Source organism: Mobula birostris, chromosome 4 (assembly GCF_030028105.1).
Source record: "Mobula birostris isolate sMobBir1 chromosome 4, sMobBir1.hap1, whole genome shotgun sequence".
NCBI lineage: Eukaryota > Metazoa > Chordata > Chondrichthyes > Myliobatiformes > Myliobatidae > Mobula > Mobula birostris.
The window spans coordinates 33,741,282-33,765,607 of NC_092373.1; the positions used below are offsets into that span (position 1 = coordinate 33,741,282).

General features: G+C 40.5%; 1 protein-coding gene across 1 annotated transcript; it reads left to right on the forward strand.

Annotated features, from left to right (window-relative positions):
• Positions 1-821: 821 nt before the first annotated feature.
• Positions 822-23,706, forward strand: LOC140195881 (alpha-2-HS-glycoprotein-like). The gene is made up of 7 exons (XM_072254527.1): positions 822-1,087; positions 4,600-4,710; positions 6,311-6,398; positions 7,686-7,852; positions 9,326-9,421; positions 17,500-17,586; positions 23,138-23,706. The coding sequence occupies exons 1-7, from the start codon at positions 896-898 to the stop codon at positions 23,471-23,473; spliced, it is 1,077 nt and encodes a 358-aa protein (XP_072110628.1). The 5' UTR covers positions 822-895; the 3' UTR covers positions 23,474-23,706.
• The last annotated feature ends 620 nt before the right edge of the window (positions 23,707-24,326 follow it).

Here is a 24,326-nt window from a genome sequence, read left to right on the forward strand (position 1 = left end):
AATTGACTCATATGTGGAATGGAGGTACAGTACTGTGCAAAAGTCAGGTATATATAGTTTATCAATCTGGTGGGAACAAAGGATGTTGGGAACAGCGAGGGTAAAGCTCCACAGGAGGAGTGTGGGACAGGTGACAGAGGAGGAGTGCCGGGGACCGGTGGGGGTGGGGGAGGCACCAGGCAAGGTCATTTAATTCCTTGGTTTATTGATCATTGAAGAATGTCTCTTTGGTGCTTCCCATTCCCACCCCTCTCCTTTCCCCTTTTCCCAACCATAATTCCCCTCTCCCTGCCCCTTCCTATTCTTAGTCCACAATAGAGACCCATATCAGAATCAGGTTTATCTTCACTAACATGTCATGAATTTTTTTTTTTGCGGCAGTAGTATATAATGCAATACATAAAATTACTACAGTACTGTATAAAAATCTTAGACTCCCTAGATGTGTGTGTATCTATATACACACACACATATAAACTTTTGCACAGTACTGTAAATTATCCTTGAAACTGAGGGACTGCTAAAGGAGAAGCAAAACTACCAATGGGACTGATATTTTGTGCATTGTAATCCTTCGTTATGGTTTAATGATTGGTTTGAATCAATAACCTGGTGAACCCCTGTGCACACCTTGTACAAGACTAAATTTACTTTGCTGAGGCTGACCTTCATTGTATCATTCTATTCCAGTAAGGTAAATTCTGTCTCTGATTTTGTAATCAGTCTTGTTTTTTCAAGCTTTGTTTTTTGGTCACGTGACTTTCTTTTAATTGATATCTTCCCAAACCCAGCGTATTTAATGCAAACAGTCATTGTGAGCTGTCACTGACAGTCCTGTCATCTTTCTGGTCTCAGTCAGGCTGCAGTTTAAAACAGTGCAAGTTTTGTGAGTAACATGAAGTGGCTTCTTGCGTTTGCAGCTTGTTTGGAGCTGTTCACACCTTGGGTTGCATCATATTATGTAGCACTGCCGTGCACTGGCCAAGAAGCTCTTCAAATTGCAGAAAAGGCAGTTGAACTCATCAACGCGGACCGGAAACGGGGATACAAATATGCTCTGGACAGAATAGAGAATGTTCAGAGGAAGGTACAGAAACAAGAATGAATGTTATTTCCATGATTAGTGATGTTCATAATTAATCAAATAGCAAGCTGTGTTAAGGGCAGAAGTGCTGGTTCCTGGTCACACTGTAGTTTCTGTAGAACGAGCTCTGCCCCAGGGCAATGGGTAGAGTGTGCAAACGACAGGAAGATTGGCGGGGCAAGAGCATGGAGATAGTAGGAATGGAGAACAGCAGCCATCACTGTTGCTTTTATGAAGCTGCAGAGGTAGTTGGTGAACACCTTACACCTGAATGAATTCACCAAAATCTATGTATTGCCTAGCCAAGAGCAGATAGAGCATGAATGGGGCACAATCCCCCAAGTTCGGTCCTAAAAGTTGCATTGAGCCCCTGTCTGCATAATGCTCCCTGCAGGTGGCTGCCTGAGCCGCCTCTTTGGAGGACCCCGTCAAAGATGGAGTTGGCGACAGTGAAAGTGAAGGGGGTGAGCAAAGCAGGCAGTTCTTCAATGCTACCACCCTCACTATTGGCGCATGAGAGGCCTCAGAATGCAGCCCACACTGCCACAGGATGCAAGATGGTCCCCAAATCCTCATGTTATTCAACTCAGAAAAAGTCAGAGATGCAATTTTAAGCCATGTTGAATAAACTACTGTGAGGGCAAGAATAAGCAATTGAAGTTTAAATTTAATTTTAAGGTTTCTTCAAAAGACTATTGTATTTTCAATGGAGCCAACAAAAGGTTGACCTGGATAATGTTACCAATGGGTCTAGAACAAAAGAGGAGGAGGAACTGACCAGCACTGCAAGGAATAGTGTGAAGAACTTTTAAAGGAAAGCACTGATTTTTCTTTATGAAGAGTATTTTATGCTAACCAGAAAAGCTGTAATTACCCAGTCAATGCTATACTCTGCGGCCACTTTATTAGGTACCTCCTGTACCTAATAAAGTGGCAACTAAGTGTATGTTTGTGTCTTCTGCTGCTGTAGCCCATCCACTTCCAGGTTCAATGTGTTGTCTGTTCAGGGGTGCTGTTCTGAATAGCACTGTTGCAATGCGTGGTTATTTGAGTTACTGTTGCTCTCCTCTTAGCTTGAATCAGTCTCCTCTGACCTCCCTCATTAACCAAGGCATTTTTGTCCAGAGAACTGCCATTTTCTGGATGTTTTTTTGTTTTTCACATCATTCTCTGTAAACTCTAGAGAATGTTGTGCTCAAACCACCCCATCTGGCACCAGCAATAATTCGACGGTCACACCAAATACTGGTGGAACGCAGCCGGCCAGGCAGCATCTCTAGGAAGAGATACAGTTGATGTTTTGGGCCGAGACCCTTCGTCAGGACTAACTGAAAGAAGAGCTAGTAAGAGATTTGAAAGTGGGAGGGGGAGATCCAAAATGATAGGAGAAGTCAGGAGGAGGAGGGATGGAGCTAAGAGCTGGAAAGTTGATTGGCAAAAGGGTTACAAGGCTGGAGAAGGGAGAGGATCATTGGACGGGAAGCTTTGAGAGAAAGAAAGGGGGAGCTGAGCCCAGAGGAAGATGGAGAGCAGGCAAGGAGTTATAGTGGGAGGAACTGAGGGAGAAAAAAGAGAGAGAGAGAAAAAGGGAAAAATGTTGACTGTACCTCTACCAATAGATGCTGCCTGGCCTGCTGCGTTCCACCAGCATTTTGTGTGTGTTGCTTGAATTTCCAGCATCTGCAGATTTCCTCATGTTTGCGTTTATAATTCGACGGTCAGTCACTTTGACTATATTTCTTCCTCATTCTGATGTTAGGTCTGAACAACAAATCAATCCCTTTATTATGTCTCCATGCTTTGAGATGTTTGCAGTAATGTAGAGGTGTACATAATAAAGTGGCCCTTGAGTATAGGTGGATATATGGTGAAGAAGCTGTTTGCATGCTTGCCTTCATTGTTCCAGGGAATGATTACAAGAGGTGAGTCGTCATGTTATGGCTGTAAAATACATTGGTGGACTGCACTTGGAGAATTGCGTGCAGTTCTAGTCACATGAATATAACAAGATTGTCATTCAGGAAGGATGTTGCCAGGACTCAATGGCTTGAATTATAAGGAGAGAATGGACAATATGAAATTATTTTCCCTGGAAACCGAGGGTGACCATATAGAAATACGTAATATCATGAGGGGCCTTAATAAGGTGGATGGTCGCAGACTTTATCCCAAGGTTGGGAAGTCTTAAACTACACAGCATAGTTTTAAAGTTAGAGCAAAAAGATTTAAAAGAGACCTGTGGGGCAATTTTTTTCACCCGGTGGATGGGGACTACGTACAATAGATTGTCAGAGGAAGAGGGAGAGGTAGGTATATTTACAACAGTTTAATCAGGTACATAGATAGAAAATGTTTGGAGGAATAGGGGTCAAATACAGTCAAATGGGAGGAGCTGAAGTTATCATCGTGGCTAGTATGGACAAGGAAGTTAGCATTGTGGCCGTATGGACAAGGAAGTTATCATTGTGGCTGGTATGGACAAGGAAGTTAGCATTGTGGCCATAGGGACAAGGAAGTTATCATCGTGGCTGGTATGGACAAGGAAGTTAGCATTGTGGCCATAGGGACAAGGAAGTTATCATTGTGGCTGGTATGGACAAGGAAGTTAGCATTGTGGCTGGTATGGACAAGGAAGTTAGCATTGTGGCCGTATGGACAAGGAAGTTATCATCGTGGCTGTATGGATAAGGAAGTTATCATCATGGCTGGTATGAACAAGGAAGTTAGCATCGTGGCCGTATGAACAAAGAAGTTAGCATTGTGGCTGATATGGGCTCTTTTCCATGCTGTAAACTCTATGACTCTATGGAGGTTTTGTGAACTGCTTTTCCTAAGATGTGCAATTTTTTTTACACCAGTGTAAGCAGGTCTGACCTGTTGTAACTCTTACTGCTTCCTACCTGCTTTGTCAAACAATGGGACTTGTCAGCTGGATAGAGCAGCTAGGTTCTCAGCCAGGCATCTCTCTCTCGCTAGATATCGCTCCTGCAAAAGACAAGAGGGAGACCAGCAGCTCGCTGTTTCGATGTTACAATCTGCAGCTTTGCTTAGGGCAGTATCAGCTTGTCTCTTGCGATACATATGGGCTAAGATGGGTGTCTGACCAGTAAGATTAAAATCACACCTGCAATCTTAAAGTGAGTAAACCATTCACTTTCTTTAACATGGTATCAAATATATACCAAAAGTACAATGTTATTAATGTCATTGAACTCATGAAAAACTCAGTAGATACAGATGTGAGGACTCACACTCATCCAGAGAAATTCAGTTCTGCTGCACTAATATCAGATATTATTTTAAAGATATTATTCCATTGTGACTGCAGTGTTGTTATTTTGTGTCATTGGGTTATTTTATTGCTTTTTAGAACATTGTTTGCATATTCTGTTGGTTGCTTGAAATAATAAAGAGTCAGGCACGATATCTTCATTCTATTATGCAGCAATCTGTGTAATAAACCACTAATTTGGAGCTAAGTCACTGGGAGGATGTAATAATCATTTCTTTTTCAGAATGTTGGAGATGGAAGCTACTATTTAGACATTGAAGTTCGAGAAACTGTGTGCCACGTGCTGAACCATAAACCGCTGAGCAGCTGCAACATTCGATCATTCACGGCTACCGTGAGTCTTTCAAAATAGAACAGGGTCGGGAGAGGAAATAGGCAGGACAAGATCAAGAAGAGCAAATCTCTGATGAACTTCCCATTTTTATAGTGGCAAAAAATAAGCCAGGAAAAATGTAGTTTCTTCCTAACTAATGTGCATTTGATATATTTTAAATTCTGAGGCAAAGGTATTTTTATGAACTTCCAATGCGGGATAAAACTAGAGAATAGATCTCAAACTGATAGTTGAGACTTTGTCTATAATGATGCTAGTTTCTAGTTAGATGGGGAAAGGCTAATTCCTTCCCTATTGCTCCTCTGGCACATTGTCTTGGTTATTTTCTGGGCCATTATATCCTTATGTTGGAAAGAATGCAGACAGGATTCACAACGATTTTGCTGGGACTTGACAGCTTGAGTTATAAGGAGATACTTGATAGGTTAGGGATGTTTTCCCTGGAGTGTAAGAATCTGTGGGGGTGACCATATAGAAATATCTGAAAATAACGAGCAGTATTAATAAGGTACCCCAGGATTCTGGCTTGTACATTCCTACCTGACTACAGCAGAATACTCTCCTTCCACATATTCCAAAACTTTAAATCACAGAGGGAACTCTGCATATTAGTCCTCCTGAGTCATGACTCCATTAAGGTCAATCTGATTTCTAGTGCTTTTCTTTGTAGCACGTGTTAGTTGTACAGTGATATAAATGATTTTGTCTAGAGATTGGGATAGGATTTGTAGCTTGTGCATTGTTGGATAAAGGGTAAGGATTCATTATTATTTATATATTTAAATAGACAAGTTTTGATTTGCAAAACCCAAGTAATAAATACTTATGAGTTCAGTTCTTGAGAGTGCTATTGTTATTGTAATTTTTCTTCTGGCCCATTCAAACTTTTTGTGATACATAAGAATAAATAAGCAATTCAAACTGATGTGAAAATGTAAAATTTGGCTTCATCTGGTAATTGCCAGTTAAATTTTTGGTCAGTGAAACATCTGGGCACAAATTTTCTACCGACTAAAACTTAGAGACTAGTAGTATTCTAGCATCGCACAAATCAATAGTAAATTTGTCTCCTATTAATTCCATTAGAAGTATGTATGTGGAACTACAGGATCTCTTTTGCTGTACTAAAAGATTCAAGATTGTTTAATGTCATTTCCAGTACACAAGTGTAAAAGAGAACAAAATAATTGTTATTCTAGATCTGATGCAGCACAAAAATAAACACACAATAAGATAAAGAACACAATATTCAGAAAATGTACAATAAATATAAATACATATATGGGTGGGTTTTAGACTCCTCCTCTATTGGAAACACCCTCTTCATGTCCACTCTATTTAGCCTTTCAATATTTGAATGGTTTCAATAAGATCCCCTCCTCATCCTTCTGAACTCCAGGTAATAGAGGCCCAGAACCGTCAAGCCCTCCTCATACGTTAATGCTTCTATTCATGAAATCACTCTTACGAACCTCCTCTAGATTTTGATTCCATTATCACAAATGCACCTCATAATATTTGAGATGCCACTGTGATTGATTAGTTGATATATTCTAATCCAATTTAAGAAAAATTATATTTTCCCTAATTGTTGCATTAGAAAGCAGACGGAGATTGCGACGTACTCATAGAAACTACACCTGAAGGTACCAAACATTTGGATGGCTACAAGTGTGATGTGTCTCCAGGTACGTTCTTGTTTTTCTTGAGCTGGCAAGTACATTTGAGAGTTGCGTGAGTGAATGTTAAGAATGAATTTGTTGCAAAATTGATGCACAGAAATGACGGCGATTCGGTCAGATTAGAGGAAGTAGCAGCTCAGGATACCACACTATGGTGACTGTATCTAAATCAGGAATTCCCTACTGGCAACACCACAAGAATAAAGACTAGAACAGTTGAAGCAGACGAATTATCACCACCTTCCCAACAGCCACTGGAAACTGGTGTTAAGGTTCAAAGTTCAAAGAAAATTTTATTATCAAAGTACATATATGCCACCTTTAGAACCCTGAGGTTCATTTTTTGTGAGCATACTCAATAAATCTATAGATTAATAAACATAATGAAAGACCACCCCACTAGGGTGTTCAACCAGGGTGAAGTCAACAAACTGTGCAAATACAGAAAGAAGAAATAATAATAACAAATAAATAAGCAATAAATATCAAGAACATGAGATGAAGAGTCTTTGAAGGTGAGTCCATTGGCTGTGGGAACATTTCAGTGATGGGGCAAGTGAAGTTGAGTGAAGTTATCTCCTTTGCTTCAGGTTGAGGGGTGATAATTGTCCTATGTCTCTTGTACCTGCTTCCTGATGGCAGCAGTGAGAACAGAACATGTTCTGGGTAGTGGGGGATCCCTGATCATGGATGCTGCTTTCCTACAGCAGTGCTCCATGTAGATGTGCTCAATGGCTGGGAGTCACCTGTGATGACTGGGCTGCATACACGGATTGTAGGATTTTACATTTAAGAGCATTGGTATTTCCATACCAGGCTGTGATGCAGCCGTTCAATATACTCTCCACCGCACATCTATAGAAATTTGTCAAAATGTTGGCTGTCATGCTGAATCAATGCAAAGACTCAAGAACGCAGAGGCACTGCTGTACTTTCTTCGTACTAAAATAATAACACCTGGGAATTTAAAGTTGCTAACCCTCTTCCCCCCTCTGCTCTTCTGATGAGGACTGGCTCATGGACCCCTGATTTCCTTCTCCTGAAGTCTATAATCAGCTTCCTGGATCTTGCTGACATTGAGTAAAAAGTTGTTGTGATGACACCACTCAGCTAGATTTTCAATGTTCTTCCTATATGCTGATTCATTACCACCTTTGATTCAGCTTGTGACAGTGCTTAGCATAAGACTTGGCAGAAAGTAGCTACAAAGTCTTCTGTTAATCTCAACTACCTGCTTTGTTGGATACCTGTTGCAAACAGCAGGATGCATAGTAATACTATAATATTTTGCAGATTCACATGGAGATATTGTTAAAGTATGTCCTGACTGTCCAGGTCTAATACCATCAGACAGTGAATCAGCTATAAATGCTGCACTGGTCTCACTGAAAAAGTTCAATGATGAGTCCAACCATATGCATCGTTTTGAGCTTCAAGAAATAGGAAGAAGCTACATACTGGTTAGTCAATTTGTTTTTTAACTATCCCTATAACTTTTCATTGTAATTATTATTGGTGTTCAAATTTCATGTTCATTCTACTTTTAGTGTTCAAAGGAGAGTGCAAGATATAGTGTAAGACCAAGATCAATGTTGCAGACAGTCACCAGGAAGTATTTCTACGACTGGAATAGCATTGCCATTTCAGTTGCACTTCGCCTCCATTAGGAATCACAATGATAGTTTGGTAAAGTTTAATTCAGCAACTAATTAGCAACTGTAATATTTATTTTTTAGAGTAATTAGAAAAGACACCACTTACTGAACACTAATGCACATTTTTATCATTGTTAGATACTTTTGCACAACTAATATGCTTTCTGAATCTGCCTTCTTGCCTTTGGGAGGCTTCGTTAATTGTTTCAGCTGTAGATTTAATGACTCACCTACGGTGTCCTAAACTGACCCAAGCTTCCCTGCTTGCCCCAATATCACTTACATCAAGTTTGCAATTCTTCTTTCTCAGAATTTAATTTCCATTCTATCAAAGAGCTTTGGATGAATATGTTCGGCCGTGAGGCCCCACATGAGCTAGATAGACCAGAGTGGTGTGGTAGGTTCTTTAATTCAGCAAAGTATCCTCATGCCATATGTATAACTTTTAAATATCTCTGATGGTGCTGAATTAAAGTGGATCTCTGATGTGTCAATAATTTTTTTTGAATGGGATACCAACTGCAGGGGGTTAAAATGAACCAGCATTGCATAGACATCCAAATGGCCATGTTATCACTATAATTTACTCCCTCTACCTCTATGATGTTCCAAGTAACTAAGGAAGACTTCAATGTATCCAGCCTGTGTTTATCCTGTCATTCTACACAAGTACATTTTGAAACAGCCTCAATCTGATGCTTGCAAAATGCTGACAAGGTGTGAGGACGTAGCCACATCACAGAGAGTGGGGTATTTTAACAGCTTTTTAATCTAAGAGAAGAATAGTTGGATTGATTAGAATATCATCCAGCCTATTGTGGGTAATGTCTCTGACCGCTCTGGGTGATGTAAGGATTCTTTGTGAAATGAATATGGATGGAAAAACAACTCTTCAATTTATGCCAGTCTTTGGAATAACATTTATTTTTGTTACTTCAGTGCTAATTGGGAATGATTGAAATTTTTATTGACAGATCAATCCGATGGGGAAAATAGGAATGCATCTCAATGTTTCATGTTGGAGTTGCTTGTGTTTAAACATGTTCTCACAGCCTAATTGATCCATCCTGTTTTTAAACTTTGGAGATAACCGATGTGACATGGAATTCACTATCTTACCAACATTTTTCAAGTCCTATTTCTCCTTCAGGTGGTCCTACCAAAAATGGATATTACAATTATCCTAATCATGTTGATGTTAGGGTTTGCAATCAAAATAAATGCAGCAAACAAACCAATCTGCTATTCATTGGAAATATTACTGTGGTTATGTTTCAGAGAATGTTGAATCGGATAGTAGTAGAATATGTTTTGAGAGAGACAACATGTTTGAAAAACAGTGATATATGTACTCTCCAACTTCTTCAAAATCCTGTGAGTATAACAGAGATTGATAAAATATATAATCCTAACTAAATTACAGATTATAATCATTCAAAATGTTTAGGTAGTTTATAAATAATATTATCAATAATTAGTTACGGTTTGAAAAATAATTCTGATAATTCTGTTCAATAATGGATAGTGGCCGAAATTTATTAGTGTAACAAAGGATGTTGAATGAGATCCTAATAGTGTAGCTTGAACAAACATACAATGCTTATATTGGAGAGCATTTGAGTTTGGAAAGTGAATCACAGGCACTAAGTATGAGTTATTATGTGCAAGGAACATTGGGAAATGTGTTTGTAGAGACTGTAATAGGCGTTAAACACTTATGGATTTACCAATAGGTTTCATGGTTATATTTGTTGACCAAATTATGATATCTTCCAAATGTCTATCTGATCATTTCAGGACATGTTTTATCCAGATAAATGAGGTGATCATTGCCAGCATGTTCGGATTATCTAAGCATTTTTGGCTTGAATTGATGCAACTGTTGATTACCTTTTGATTAGTTGGTGCTTCTGAATTGTGATGAGCCCAGTTTTTTTCTGGCCATAATCAGAGTTTATAATGTAGCACTGTTGTCAAGCATATTCAGGCACACTAACCTCACACATATAGCTATTATCTCGGATGTTGCTGTATCATCAGTTGACCTAAGGAATTAGACCCATTCAGCACAGCTTTAATTAAGATTCTCTGTGAAAGAAGCACATAGGGCTAGTTTTGCCAAAGCAAAATTTATAATAAATTGTCAAACATAATATGAAAATCCTACTTACAACATTCTATATTAGTACGAAGCCATGAGAGAGAAATTTCAAGGTTTTCTTTCCAAAATGAATCAAACTCCTTACCTGAAAAAATGCTGGATTCCAGGCTAATTTTTATAACTGTCACGAAAATAAACTTTTATGAGGTAAATTTATGAAAGAACGTAGAACAGAGTGAGCAAATGAAGCTGGGTGGCTTAGCAGTTGAATTAAAGTAGGACAAGATGAATGTCTTGGCCCTGTTTCTCTGTTTTAATATTTCTCTGAATTCCAAAGACAATAAACATTCTTCTCTGTTGGTACCTGGTTAGATAAACAGCACCTAAGATCCTTAGGCTTGCATTTTGATAACTGCTGGATCTTAATCAATTCAAATACAATTGAACATAAGTTTCTACATAAAATGGGAGCAGGAACAGGCTATTCAGCTCATCAGGCCTAATCATTATTGATAATCTTTACCACATTTCTTATCTTATCTCTTTCCTCTTGATTCTTCTACTATTCAGAAATTCATTGATAATCAGTTTTGAATTCAGTCAATGACTGACTTTCCATTCACCAAGATTCTTCAGAAGGGAGTAAAGAAATTCTCATTCCTAAATGAGTTATCCCTTATGTTAAGGGTGTGACCACAGTGCAGTCATCTCAGCTGGGGATACATTATCTCTGTATTGTAGCCTACTAAACATTTCACACAATTCAATCTGGCCACCTCCTATTCATCTAAATTATAAATAACTGAACCCTAGCTACTCAATTGCAAGGATCAATGTTCAAAGTAAATTTATTATCAAACTACATATATATCACAGAATACCACCTTGAGATTCGTTTTCTTGCAGGCATTCACAATAGATAAAAAAAAAGAATCAATAAAAAGATACACATAAGCACAGACTGACAAACAACTAACATGCAAAAAAAGACAAACTGTGCAAATACAATCTTATGTAATAAGTAAATCAATAATACTGAGAGCATGAGTTCTAGAGACCTTGAAAGTGAGTCAATAGGTTGCGATAAGATCATAAGATATAGGAGATAAAGTAGACCACTCAGTCCATCGAGTCTGCTCCACAATTCAATCATGGGCTGATCCAATTCTTCCAGTCATCCCCAACTGCCCTACCTTCTTCCCCATACCTCTTGATGCCCTGCTTAATCAAGAACCTATCTATCTCTGCATTAAATGCACCCAATGACTTGGCGTCCACAGCCGCTCATGGCAACAAATTCCACAGATTTACCACCCTCTGACTAAAATAATTTCTCCGCATCTCTGTTCTAAATGGACGTCCTTCAATCCTGAAGTCATGCCCTCTTGTACTAGACTCCCCTACCATGGAAAATAACTTCTCCATATCTAATCTGTACAGGCCTTTTAACATTCAGAATGTTTCTATGAGATCCCCCCTCATTCTCCTGAACTCCAAGGAATACAGCCCAAGAGTTGCCAGACATTCCTCATATGGTAACCCTTTCATTCCTGGAATCATTCTCATGACTCTTCTCTGAACCCTCTCCAATGTCCTTTCTAAATTAAGGAGATCAAAACTGCACATAATACTCCAAGTGTGGTCTCACAAGTGCCTTATAGAGCCTCAACATGACATCCCTGCTTTTATATTCTATACCTCTAGAAATTAATGCTTTCTTTAATTGCATTAAATTTAATTTCCTGTGTTACATAGGTTATGCAAGTTATACAGGTTTCCATCATTCAGCAGTCTACCATCCCAGGAAATATGAAACATGCTAAAGTACGAGTATCAATATTGTTAATCATTAAAGTCCCTCTGGACTAAGTATAGCCTTCTTTAGCTAAGGAGACCAAAACTGCGCAATGCTCCAGCTGTGGTAGCACTTAGGTTCTATACATGTAAAGTAGAACATCCTTTTTCCCCAAATTCTCTAGTAAAGAGAGGCCAACATATCATTTGCCTGTCTAATAGTCTGATGAATCTCACATTAGTTTTCAGTGTTTGAGTATGAGGATACAGGATACATACATCCCAAAGAGGAAGAAGTATAGTAAAGGCAAGATGACTCAACCGTGGCTGACAAGAGAAGTCAAAGTCAAAGGGAAGGCACATAATAGAGCAAAAATTTGTGGAAAATTAGATGATTTGGAAGTTTTTAAAAACCAACAAATGGCAACTAAAAAAGTCATTAAGAAGGTAAAGATGGAATACGAAAGTAAGTTACTCAGTAATATTAAAGAAGTCTCTTCAGATACATGAAGTGTGAAAGAGATGTGAGTGTGGATATTGGACCACTGGAAAATGATGCTGGAGATATAGTAATAGGGGACAAGGAAATGGCGGACAAATTGAATAAGTATTTTGCATCAGTCTTCACTGTGGAAGACACTAGAAGAATAGTGGAAATTCCAGATGTCAGGGGTCATGAAGTGTGTTAAGTTACCAATACTAGAGAGAAGGTTCTTGGGAAACTGAAAGGTCTGAAGGTAGATGGTGTACACCCCAGGGATCTGAAAGAGGTGGCTGAAGAGATTGTGGAGACATTAGTAATGATCTTTCAAGAGTCACTAGATTCTAGAATTGTTATGGAAGACTGGAAAATTGCAAATGTCACTCCACTCTTCAAGAAGGGAGTGAGGCAGAAGAAAGGAAACTATAGGCCAATTAATCTAACCCCAGTGGTTGGGAAGATGTTGGAGTCAATTATTAATTATATCTCAGAGTATTTGGAAGCACATGATAAAATAGGCCATAGTCATCATGGTTTCCTCAAGGGAAAACATTGCCTGACAAATCTGTTGGAATTCTTTGAAGAAATAACAAGCAGGATAGACAAAGGAGAATCGGTTGATGTTGTGTACTTGGATTTTCAGAAGGCCTTTGACAAGGTGCCATACATAAGGCTGCTTAGCAAGCCTTGAGCCCATGGTATTACAGGGAAGATTCTAGCATGGATAAAGCAGTGGCCAATTGGCAGGGGGCAAACAGTGAGAATAAAGGGAGCCTTTTCTGACTGGCTGCTGGTGACTCATGGTGTTTCACGAGGGTTTGTGTTGGGACCAATTCTTTTTACGTTACATGTCAACGATTTCGATGATGATAGAACTAATGGCTTTCTGCAAAGTTTGCAGTCAATACAAAGATAGGTAGAGGGGCAGTTAGTAGAGAGACTAGAGAAGGACAGACAGATTAGGAGCATGAGCAAAGAAACGGCAGATGGAATACAGTGTCAGGAAGTGTATGGTCATGTAATTTGGTAAAAGAAATGAAAGGGTTGACTACTGTCTAAATGGAGAGAAAATACAAAAAAAATACTGAGGCACAAAAGGACTTGGGGGAGTCCTTGTGCAGGATTCCTTAAAGATTAATTTGCAGGTTGAGTCTGTGGTGAGGAAGGCAAATGTGATGTAGCATTAATTTCTAGAGGACCAGAATATAAAAGCAAGGATGTAATGTTGAGACGTTATAAAGCCCTGGTGAGGCCTCACTTGGATTATTATGAACAGTTTTGGGCCCCTTATCTTAGAAAGGATGTGCTGAAACTGGAGAGGGCTCAAAGGAGGTTCTTGAAAATGATTCCAGGATTGAATGACTTGTCACATGAAAGCGTTTGATGGCTCTGGGCCTGTACTCACTGGAATTCAGAAGAATGAGGTGTGACCTCATTGAAAACTATCGAATGTTGAAAGGCCTTGATAGAGTGGATATGGAGTGGATGTTTCCTATGGTGGGAGAGTCTAAGACCAGTGGACACAGGCTCAGAGTAGAAAGGTGTCCTTTTAAAACGGAGATGAGGAGGAATTTCTTTAGCCAGAGTGTGGTGAAGCTGTGCAATTCTTTGCCACAGGCAGCTGCAGAGGCCAAGTCTTTAGTCATAGTCAGTCATAGTCATAGGCATAGTCATAGTCTTAGTTTATTAATCCCGGGGGAAATTGGTTTTCATTACAGTTGGTCCATAAATAATAAATAGTAATAGAACCATAAATAGTTAAATAGTAATATGTAAATTATGCCAGTAAATTATGAAATAAGTCCAGGACCAGCCTATTGGCTCAGGATGTCTGACCCTCCAAGGGAGGAGTTGTAAAGTTTGATGGCCACAGGCAGGAATGACTTCCTATGACGCTCAGTGCTGCATCTCGGTGGAATGAGTCTCTGGCTGAATGTACTCCTGTGCCCACCCAGTACAATATGTAGTGGATGGGAGACATTGACCAAGATGGCATGCAACTTAGACAGCAACCTCTTTTCAGACACCACCGTGAGAGAGTCCAGTTCCATCCCCACAACATCACTGGCCTTACGAATGAATTTGTTGATTCTGTTGGTGTCTGCTACTCTCAGCCTGCTGCACCAGCACACAACAGCAAACATGATAGCACTGGCCACCACAGACTCGTAGAACATCCTCAGCATCATCCAGCAGATGTTAAAGGACCTCAGTCTCCTCAGGAAATAGAGATGGCTCTGACCCTTCTTGTAGACAGCCTCAGCGTTCTTTGACCAGTCCAGTTTACTGTCAATTCGTATCCCCAGGTATTTGTAATCCTCCATCATGTCCACACTGACCCCCTGGATGGAAACAGGGGTCACCGGTACCTTAGCTCTCCTCAGGTCTACCACCAGCTCCTTAGTCTTTTTCACATTAAGCTGCAGATAATTCTGCTCACACCATGTGACAAAGTTTCCTACCATAGCTCTGTACTCAGCCTCATCTCCCTTGCTGATGCATCCAACTATGGCAGAGTCATCCGAAAACTTCTGAAGATGACAAGACTCTGTGCAGTAGTTGAAGTCCGAGGTGTAAATGGTGAAGAGAAAGGGAGACAAGACAGTCCCCTGTGGAGCCCCAGTGCTGCTGATCACTCTGTCGGACACACAGTGTTGCAAGCACATGTACTGTGGTCTGCCAGTCAGGTAGTCAAGAATCCATGATACCAGGGAAGCATCCACCTGCATCGCTGTCAGCTTCTCCCCCAGCAGAGCAGGGCGGATGGTGTTGAACACACTGGAGAAGTCAAAAAACATGACCCTCACAGTGCTCGCTGGCTTGTCCAGGTGGGCGTAGACACGGTTCAGCAGGAAGACGATGGCATCCTCAACTCCTAGTCAGGGCTGGTAGGCGAACTGGAGGGGATCTAAGTGTGCCCTGACCATAGGCCGGAGCAGTTCCAGAACAAGTCTCTCCAGGGTCTTCATGATGTGGGAGGTCAATGCCACCGGTCTGTAGTCATTGAGGCCGCTGGGGCGCGGCGTCTTCAGCACAGGGACGAGGTAGGACAATACAGGAACCCTCTGGAGCCTCAGGCTCATGTTGAATACATGGCGAAGTACTCCACATAGCTGAGGGGCACAGGTTTTGAGCACCCTGGTACTGACACCATCCGGTCCTGCAGCCTTGCTTGGGTTAAGACGTTTCAGCTGTCTTCTCAGCTGTTCAGCTGTGAAGCCCACCATGGTGGTTTCATGTGGGGAAGTGGTATAGTCATGAGGGCAGGGTGGGGGACTGAGGAGGGTTAGGAGGGGAGAGTGGGACATGTGTTGGTTGGGGGCCGACAGCAGATGGCTCATGTGTGGGATAGGCAGGGGCCACAATGTCAAATCTGTTAAAGAACAGGTTCAGATCATTGGCCCTGTGCACACTGCCTTCAGCTCCTCTGTTGCTAGTTTGCTGGAACCCAGAGATGGTCCTTATCCCCCTCCAGACCTCTCTCATGTTGTTCTGCTGGAGTTTCCACTCAAGCTTCCTCCTGTACCTGTCTTTAGCCTCCCTGATCCTGGCTTTCAGGTCACTCTGTATTGCCCTCAGCTCCTCCCTATTTCCATCTCTAAACGCCCTCTTTTTAGCGTTCAGGATGTCCTTAATGTCCTTTGTCACCCATGGCTTGTTATTTGAATAACAAAGGACAGCTCTTGTTGGAATATTGCAGTCCACACAGAAGTTGATGTAATCAGTGATGTACTCTGTGAGCCCATCAATATCCTCTCCATGTGGCTCACAGAGTGCCTGCCAGTCCGTCACCTCAAATCAACCCTGGAGCGCCTCATAAGCCTCCTCCGACCATTTTCTCACTGTCCTCGAGGTTGCAGGTTTACTCTTCACCAGAGGCACGTAGCAGGGTTTTAGATGCACCAGGTTGTGATCTGACCGTCCCAGTGGGGGGAGGGGAGAGGAGCTCTTTAATTCTTGAATTCTTAAATATGTATATTTAAGACAAAGGTTAATAAATTCTTGATTGGTCAGGGCATGAAAGGATTTGGGTTGAAAGCAGGAACTTGGGGTTGAGAGTAAAATTGGATCAGCCATGATGAAATGGCAGAGCAGACTCGATGGGCCAAATGGCCTCATTCTGCTTCTATATCTTATGGTCTTATCATCTTATACTAAGGACTCCTTGAAGATCTTTCTTCTCCAATTACAGAATGCCCAGTATGACTGAAGATGATAATCTCACATTTTCCCAGATTGTACTCCGTCTACCATGTCATTATCAAGTCACTCAGATTTTATGCATCCTTATGAAGTCACTTACATCCTCATCAATATTCCCCTTCTCACTTACTTTCAGACCATCATGGGCCACATGTAAATTCCCTTACAAAGACCTCAGGCTTGAAAAATGTTTATGTTCACTTTGGGTAAAGTTTTAGGCTACACGGATCATTTTAGGAAATATTTTGAGGTATTTCATAGGGTTTTACTACATCACTTAAGAGCATAAAACTATAAGACTATAAGGTATGGGAACAGAATTAGGCCATTTTAGCCCATCGAGTCTGCTCTGCCATTTCATTATGGCTGATCCATTATTCCTTTCAGCCCCAATCTCCTGCCTTCTCCCATATTGATTCATGCTGTAACCAATCAAGAACCTATCAATCTCTGCTTTAAATATACATAAAGACTTGGCCTCCACAGCTGCTTGTGGCAACAAAATCCATAGATTTGACCACTCTCTGGCTAAAGAAATTCCTCTCATCTTCGCCCTAAAAGGATGTCCCTCTATTCTGTGGCTGTGAAAACACTCTTGTTTAGGATCAGCACAATAATGTTCAAAATCCAATTGGGAAACATTTAAAGGAAGGGAAAGCAAATGGTAATACCAAAGTATTGTCCAATTGTCCCATTGATTTTCCTCAAAGGGCAGGACAGTGAATGGAATTACCATTTGGGCTTCAGTATTCTGTTGAATTTTGTCTGTGTTCAATTCTGTTGAAAATAGGTACGAAAACACAATGCAAAATAATTGAACAGAACTCAAATGTTTAATCACTATGTTTACTCCCGTATTTTACATTGTTGTAGGAAATTGTGTTCTGCAAATCCAATGTCGGCCAAAGAATGTCTGCTGCAGCGGACATTGAGCAGAACTGTGAATTCTTCGGCAATCAGGTAATGCTTTAGTCCTTCAACTAAATATATTTGCCAATTATGTCCCACTGTTATTATAGGACAACTATAGTATATGGCAAGGCTTCACAATATTCATTTTCTGTACACCACCAAACCTCTGTATGAATATACTGACCCTGAAGCAGATATCATGCAGATTCACCAGACCGAAACAAAGACGTTCAGGCTTAGGTAGGCTTGTATACATGCAGTATATATTTGCATTCAGTTGTGTTCAACTGATAAAGACTGATGTGAAAGAAATGGTTAAAATGATACAAGGTCTTGATCTGAAACACCAACTTACACATTTTGCCTCCACAACTGCTGCTTGACAACTGAATTCTCCAAGTGAACCCCCACCCCCAACCCAGACTGTGGTATCTGTAAGTCTGTGTTGTCTACCTGTTTGGATAAATAGTGATTTATTAGGCTGAAATCAGCACCCAAAGGTGATATTCATGAAGAGTAACATGAAAAAGGAAGTTACTTCAGACACTGAGATATCCTAGAAGAGTATAGGAGGAGTAGAGATAAAATGGGGAAGTAAATCAGAAAAGAAAACAGAAGACACAAAGATGAAACAGTGAAGTGAAAAACTAGGCGGTATGGACAGAAAGTAATCAGTAGAAGAATTATAGGGGAGATGAGTAAAACAAAAATGGCAGTTTTGTAACTGGATGATAAAGAAAGAAGCCTCATCACATTGAAGTGGCTTCTGGAAGACTGCAGACATTTGACTTACAGGGCTACAGTCTGGGTGTTGGAAGGTGGGTTAGGCATGATGGATCTTTTTCCACTAGCACAAAATAAGTGACTGAAGCGTCTCCTCCTGTGTCATTAGCACAGTAGTATAGCAAATAGCATGATGCTATTACAGCTTGGAGTGTTGGAGTTCAGAGTTCAAAGTTCAAAGTAAATTTATTATCTAAGTACATACAGTACATGTTACTATATGCAACCCTGAGATTCGTTTTCTTATGGGCAACCACAGTAAATGAAAGACTGCACCCAACAAGATGGATAACGACCAAAGTGCAAATACAAAAAGAAAGAGAAGAAAATAAGTAATAATATAAAATAAATAAGCAATAATAGCAAGAACATGAGATGCAGTGTCCTTGGAGGTGCGTCCATAGGTTGTGAGAACAGTTCAGTAATGGAGTGAGTGAAGTTGGGTGAAGTTATCCCTTCTGGTTCAAGAACCTGATGGTTGAGGCGTAATTACCCTTCCTAAACCTGGTGCTGTGCGTCCTAAAGCTTCTGTACCTTCTTAGTGACGGCAGCAGAAAGAAGAGAGTACGTCCTGAATGGTGGGGTCCTCGATGATGGATGCTGCTTTCCTGTGACAGTGCTCCACATAGATGTACTCAATGGTAGAAAAGGGCTTTACCCGTGATGGACTGGACCATATCCACTACTTTTTTGTAGGCTTTTCTATACAGGGGTATTGGTGCTTCCATACCAGGCCTTCATGGAACCAGTCAATATACTCTCCACCACACATCTGTGAAGTCTGTCAAAGTTTTCGATGACATGCTGAATCTTCATAAGCTTCAAAGAAAGTAGGGGCTTGCTGTGCTTTCTTCATAATGGCACTTACATGTTGGACCCAGGACGGACCCTCTGAAATAATAACACCGAGGAATTTAAAGATATTGACCCTCTTCACCTCTGATGCCCCAATGAGGACTGGCTTTGGACCTTTGGTTTCCTCCTTCAGAAGTCAATTACCATCTCCTTGGTCTTGCTGATATTGAATGACAGGTTGTTGTTGTGGCACCACTCAGCTAGATTTTCAATCTCCCTCCCATTCTAAATCAGGCAAATGAAAGTCAGCAAATGTAATGCATTGGAGCTGTGCTTAGTCTTGCAGTCATAAGTGTAAAGCAAGTAAAGAAAAGGGCTAAGCACGCAGCCTTGTGGCGTACCTGTGCTGACGGAGATTGTGGAGGAGATGTTGTTGCCAATCCCAACTTACAGAGGTCTGCAGGTAAGGAAATTGAGGATCCAGTTGCACAAGGAGGCATTGAGCTTAGGACTCGAAGCTTATTGATTAGTTTTGAGGGGATGATAGTAATAAATGCTGAGCTGTACTCACTGAAGAACATTCTGATGTATGCATCTTTGCTGTTCAGATGTTGCAGGGTTTAGTGAAGAGTCAATGAGATGGCATCTGCTGTTGGCCTGTTGTGATGGTGGGAAAATTGGAATGGATACACTCTAATTTCAGATCTTATACAATGAAGTTTGTATACCCTTCTTATGAAACCTCTAGGTGCTCCAGTTTCCTTCCTCAGTCCAAAGACATATCAATTATTAGGTTAATTGGTCATTGCAAATTGTCCTGTGCATAGACTGGTGTTAAATAGGTAGGTTGCTGGGCAGTTCAGCTGGAAGGGCCCATTTTGTGCTGCATCACTAAATAAAATAAAATAAAATAAATAAGCAACTCATTTCCAAAAGCATGAACTGGGCCATTCCAAACGCATGTTTACATAACGTGCATATGTTTTATCTACTGGAGTCTGTGGGAGAGAAATTGGTAGTGTCTTGTTATAATAAGTATGTATTCAAGGTGGATAAATGGATTAAAGGGAGATGTCAATCAGCTATGATATTATTTCACTGATAGGGCAGGATCAAGCAACAGAGTGGCCTGTCTTGTCCCTAAGATCTTTTGCATGACATTACACTTTTGATTGTTTAGCAACTGTTCGTCAAAAGCATTGATGCAGCAAAATTCCGCATCTGTTAATCTTGCGAGACCATGGATCTGCGCCTGGAAAGTCTTCACTCTTCAGGGCGCAGGCCTGGGCAAGGTTGTATGGAAGGACCAGCAGCTGCCCATGCTGCAAGTCTCCCCTCTCCACGGCACCAATGTTGTCCAAGAGAAGGGCATTAGGACCCATACAGCTTGGCACCAGTGTCGTCGCAGAGCAATGTGTGATTAAGTGCCTTGCTCAAGGACACAACACGTTGCCTCGGCTGGGGCTTGAACTCACGACTTTCAGATCGCTAGTCGAATGCTTTAACCACTTGGCCACGTGCCCACACAATTTGTATACCTCTATCAAATCTCCCCTCATTCTTCTACGCTCATATATTTGAACCAACTGATAATGCAATCTTGGTAAAATAACAACATTTGCACTTACAAGCTTAAAGAGGAGGTGAAGCCATCAAGAGTATAACTTCTCTTCATTTCCCCAAACCCCACCCAATTATTAAGCAGCACAGGAGGTGTGCTGGCTAAAGAACATTTGAGTATGATATTTGTCTATTTAAAGTGCCTGAGAACTGTTTGCAACCTAACCTTTTTTTGAGGGGGAATGCAGCTGTCCAGCAATATATTTAATTAACAAAATGCAAAGAAAAGGCAATGTCTAGATAAACCTGAGTGTTTAATTGACTCATTCATATTTCTCTACAAGATGCAATGATGTTGCCATGAACCACGTTCCCACATAACTACCCCAACAGCCACTGGCAAATCCATCCACTGGTCTCCCGAATACTCATTAACAGTTATCCTTAACTTGAGCATTCATAATATGGGGAGGACCTGTATTTCTATTTAAATTTTTGTGTCTCTACTCCATGGAATATTTTGTTATCCTGGAGCTTTGCAATAGTATTGAAGCACACTTGAATTTAATCTTTCAGTTCATGAGTGGATTACTCATGATCCATAATATTATCTAGAGAAGCATTGCATTCCAGCCAATGGCTTTTCTGGCTAGAAAACACAGGGTTTTCTGGATGACCAGCACTCAAAGGAATGAGTTCCAAAGACCACTGATTCCTGAACGTGTCATTAAGTGAGCTCTCTCATGAAGTGACCTCAGTACTTCCCTCCAACATCCAAAAATATGCTGGTAGCTTAATTGGCTACTGAAAATTATCCCTTCAGTGCTAAAACAATCAAACAGGAGTTGATGGAATTGTGCCAGAAAAAATAAATAAGAATGTAGATCAAAGAACGTAGTACAGTTCAAAGTTCGAAGTAAATTTTATTATCGGAGTACATGTACTGTAGGTCACCACATACAACCACAAATTTCTTTTTCCTGTGGGCATACTGAACAAATCTATGGAATAGTAACCGTAACAGGATCAATGAAAGATCAAGTAGAGTTTAGAAGGCAACAAACTGCAAATGCAAATATAAATAAATAGCAATAAAGGCGGACATGAAATAACACAATAAAGAGTCCATAAAGTGATAATATTGATTGTGGGAACATCTCAATAATTGAGCAGGTGATTGTAGTTATCCTCTTTTGTTCAAGAGCCTGATGGTTGAGGGGTAGTAACTGTTCCTGAACCTGGTGATGCGAGTCCTGAGCTCTTGCACCTTCTACCTGATTGTGGCTGCAAGAGGAAAGCGTGGCCTGGGTGGTGAGGAACTTTGATGATGGATGTGCTCAATGGTTGGGAGGGCTTTACCTATGATGTACTGAGCCAAATCCTGTACATTTTGTAGGATTTTCTGTTCAAAGGCATCGGTGTTTCCATACCAGGCTGTGATGCAGCCAGTCAATACACTCTTCACTACATATCCATAGAAGTTTTTCAAAGTTTTTGATGTCATGCCGAATCTCCGCACACTTCTAAGGAAGTAGACACTGTTGTGCTTTCTTTGCAATAACGTTTATGTGATGGGTCCAGGACAGGTATTCTAAGATAATAACACCTAGGAATTTAAAGTTACTGACCCTCTCCAACTCTGATCCTCCAATGAGGACTGGCTCAGGGATTACTGGTTTCTCTCTCTTGAAGTCTACAATCAGTTCCTTTGTCTTACTGATATTGAGTGAGATTTTTTTGTTACGAAATCACTCAGCCAAGTTGTCAAGCTCTGTCCTATTACGGCCCACAAGAGTGGTGTTTTCAGCAAACTTGAATATGGTGTTGGAGCTGAACAGTATAGCTAGTACAGGCCCTAGGCCCATGATGTTGTGGAAACCTTTTAATCTACTCCAAGATCAATCTAACCCTTCCCTCTCATATAGCCCTCTGTTTTTCTTTCATCCATTTACCAATCTAAGAGTTTCTTACATTTCTAGCACCATCCTGGCAGTATATTCCATGCACCTATCACTCTCTTTGTAAATAAAACTAACTACCTCTGTCATTCCCCCTATACTTTCCTCCAATCACCTTAACATTTTACCCAATAACTTAAGAACTGAGAATGGCTCCACACCAATTAGTCAAGTTGGCTTCATAGCTATAGGTTTGCCTATTTCATTAAAATCTTTCACAGAGGGCACAGGATATAATTACACACAAAGCAACCAACTCTACAGCTGATGTAATGTGATGCGATATTCCATCCAAAATATACTGGAGTGGTTTCACATTTTAATTACCGCAGAGTAATGTAGAAACTACTCCTGTGAATTTGTGTGTCTGATCACTTAAGATCTTCCAAACAAGAAATAAATCTTCTCAAATTTGGAGCTATAGTAAAGATAATATGCTTCGTTACAATCTAGCAGCACAATTGTCATGCCAACAATAAAAAACAATTGTTCTGATACTACAGCAGGCAGCAGTAGACAGGGTTGGTGCTGCTCCCGAAGGAGAGGGTACTGCTATCCCAGAAGCAGGCGGGTCCATGGCTCCTCCAGTAGCAGAAGACCAGTTGGTTACTCATGACGATGTGGTCTATGATCATCTTACTGCACAACCTGACACTGAGACGGCTATCCTGCAAGCTTCAGGACCTCAGACTTTTCCTCCTAAGCGCAAACGATCAGCGAACAGTGAATCATCAGAATCTTCTGAAGAGATCATCCCTAAGGTTACAGTTGTATTCCCTAACCTTCCTGCAGATCCGTCAACCTGCCCAGGAAGACACAAATATCACGAATACAGTTAAAAAAATCAAAACCCATTCTTAATAACAATGCTGTCATGTACTGATAATTAACTGCACCAGAATAGTAAGATTTCCATTTACTTCTTAAGGAAATTTAAAATAATAGAACTAAACATTTATTTGAGAATTGAGCAAACACAGTGTTGCCCTTTAGCAGCAATTGTCACTGGAGTTCTTGAAATTTTCTCATCTGATTTTTCCTTTGTATGTGCAATAAAATATATTTGAAATTAGTCGTCTCTTAGCATAAACGTTCATTTGCAATTAAATATCATTGAAGTTACAGAATTGAATGAAAATGAAAACAATCATTAAAATTACCAGAAGATTGGAGGATGACAAATATTAGTACTTTGTTCAAAAAAGATAAGAGGGATCACCCTGGGAATTATAGACCAATGAGTATTACATCAGTGGCGGGCAAACTACAGGAGTCAATTCTTAGAGACAGGATTTACGAGCATTTGGAGAAGCATAGTTTAACTAGGAATGGTCAGCATGGCTTTGTGAGGAGCCAGTCATATCTCACAAGCCTGACTGAATTTTTCAAAGAAGTAACAAAACAAATCGATGAAGTTAGAGCAGTGGATGTGGCAAAATGAATTTTAGTAAGGTGTTTGGTCAGGTTCCCCATGGTAGGCTCATTTAGAAAGTCAGGAGGCTTGGGATCCAGGGAAACTTGGGTGAGTGAACTGGGGATTAACTTAGCCACAGAAGGCAGAGGTTGGTAGTACATGGAGTATATTCTGCTTAGAGGTCGGTGACTAGTGGTGTTTTGCAGGGATCTATTGTGGACATCTATTCTTTGTGATTTTTATAAATGACTTAGATGAGGAAGTGTAAAGGTGGGTTA

Excerpts from the sequence above, each read along its gene's own strand:
- LOC140195881 (XM_072254527.1), top strand. The coding sequence starts at position 896 with ATGAAGTGGCTTCTTGCGTTTGCAGCTTGTTTGGAGCTGTTCACACCT. Across the intron at positions 1,088-4,599 it reads TAGAGAATGTTCAGAGGAAG|AATGTTGGAGATGGAAGCTA; the intron begins GTACAGAAACAA and ends TTTCTTTTTCAG. Across the intron at positions 17,587-23,137 it reads GTGAATTCTTCGGCAATCAG|CAGGCAGCAGTAGACAGGGT; the intron begins GTAATGCTTTAG and ends CTGATACTACAG.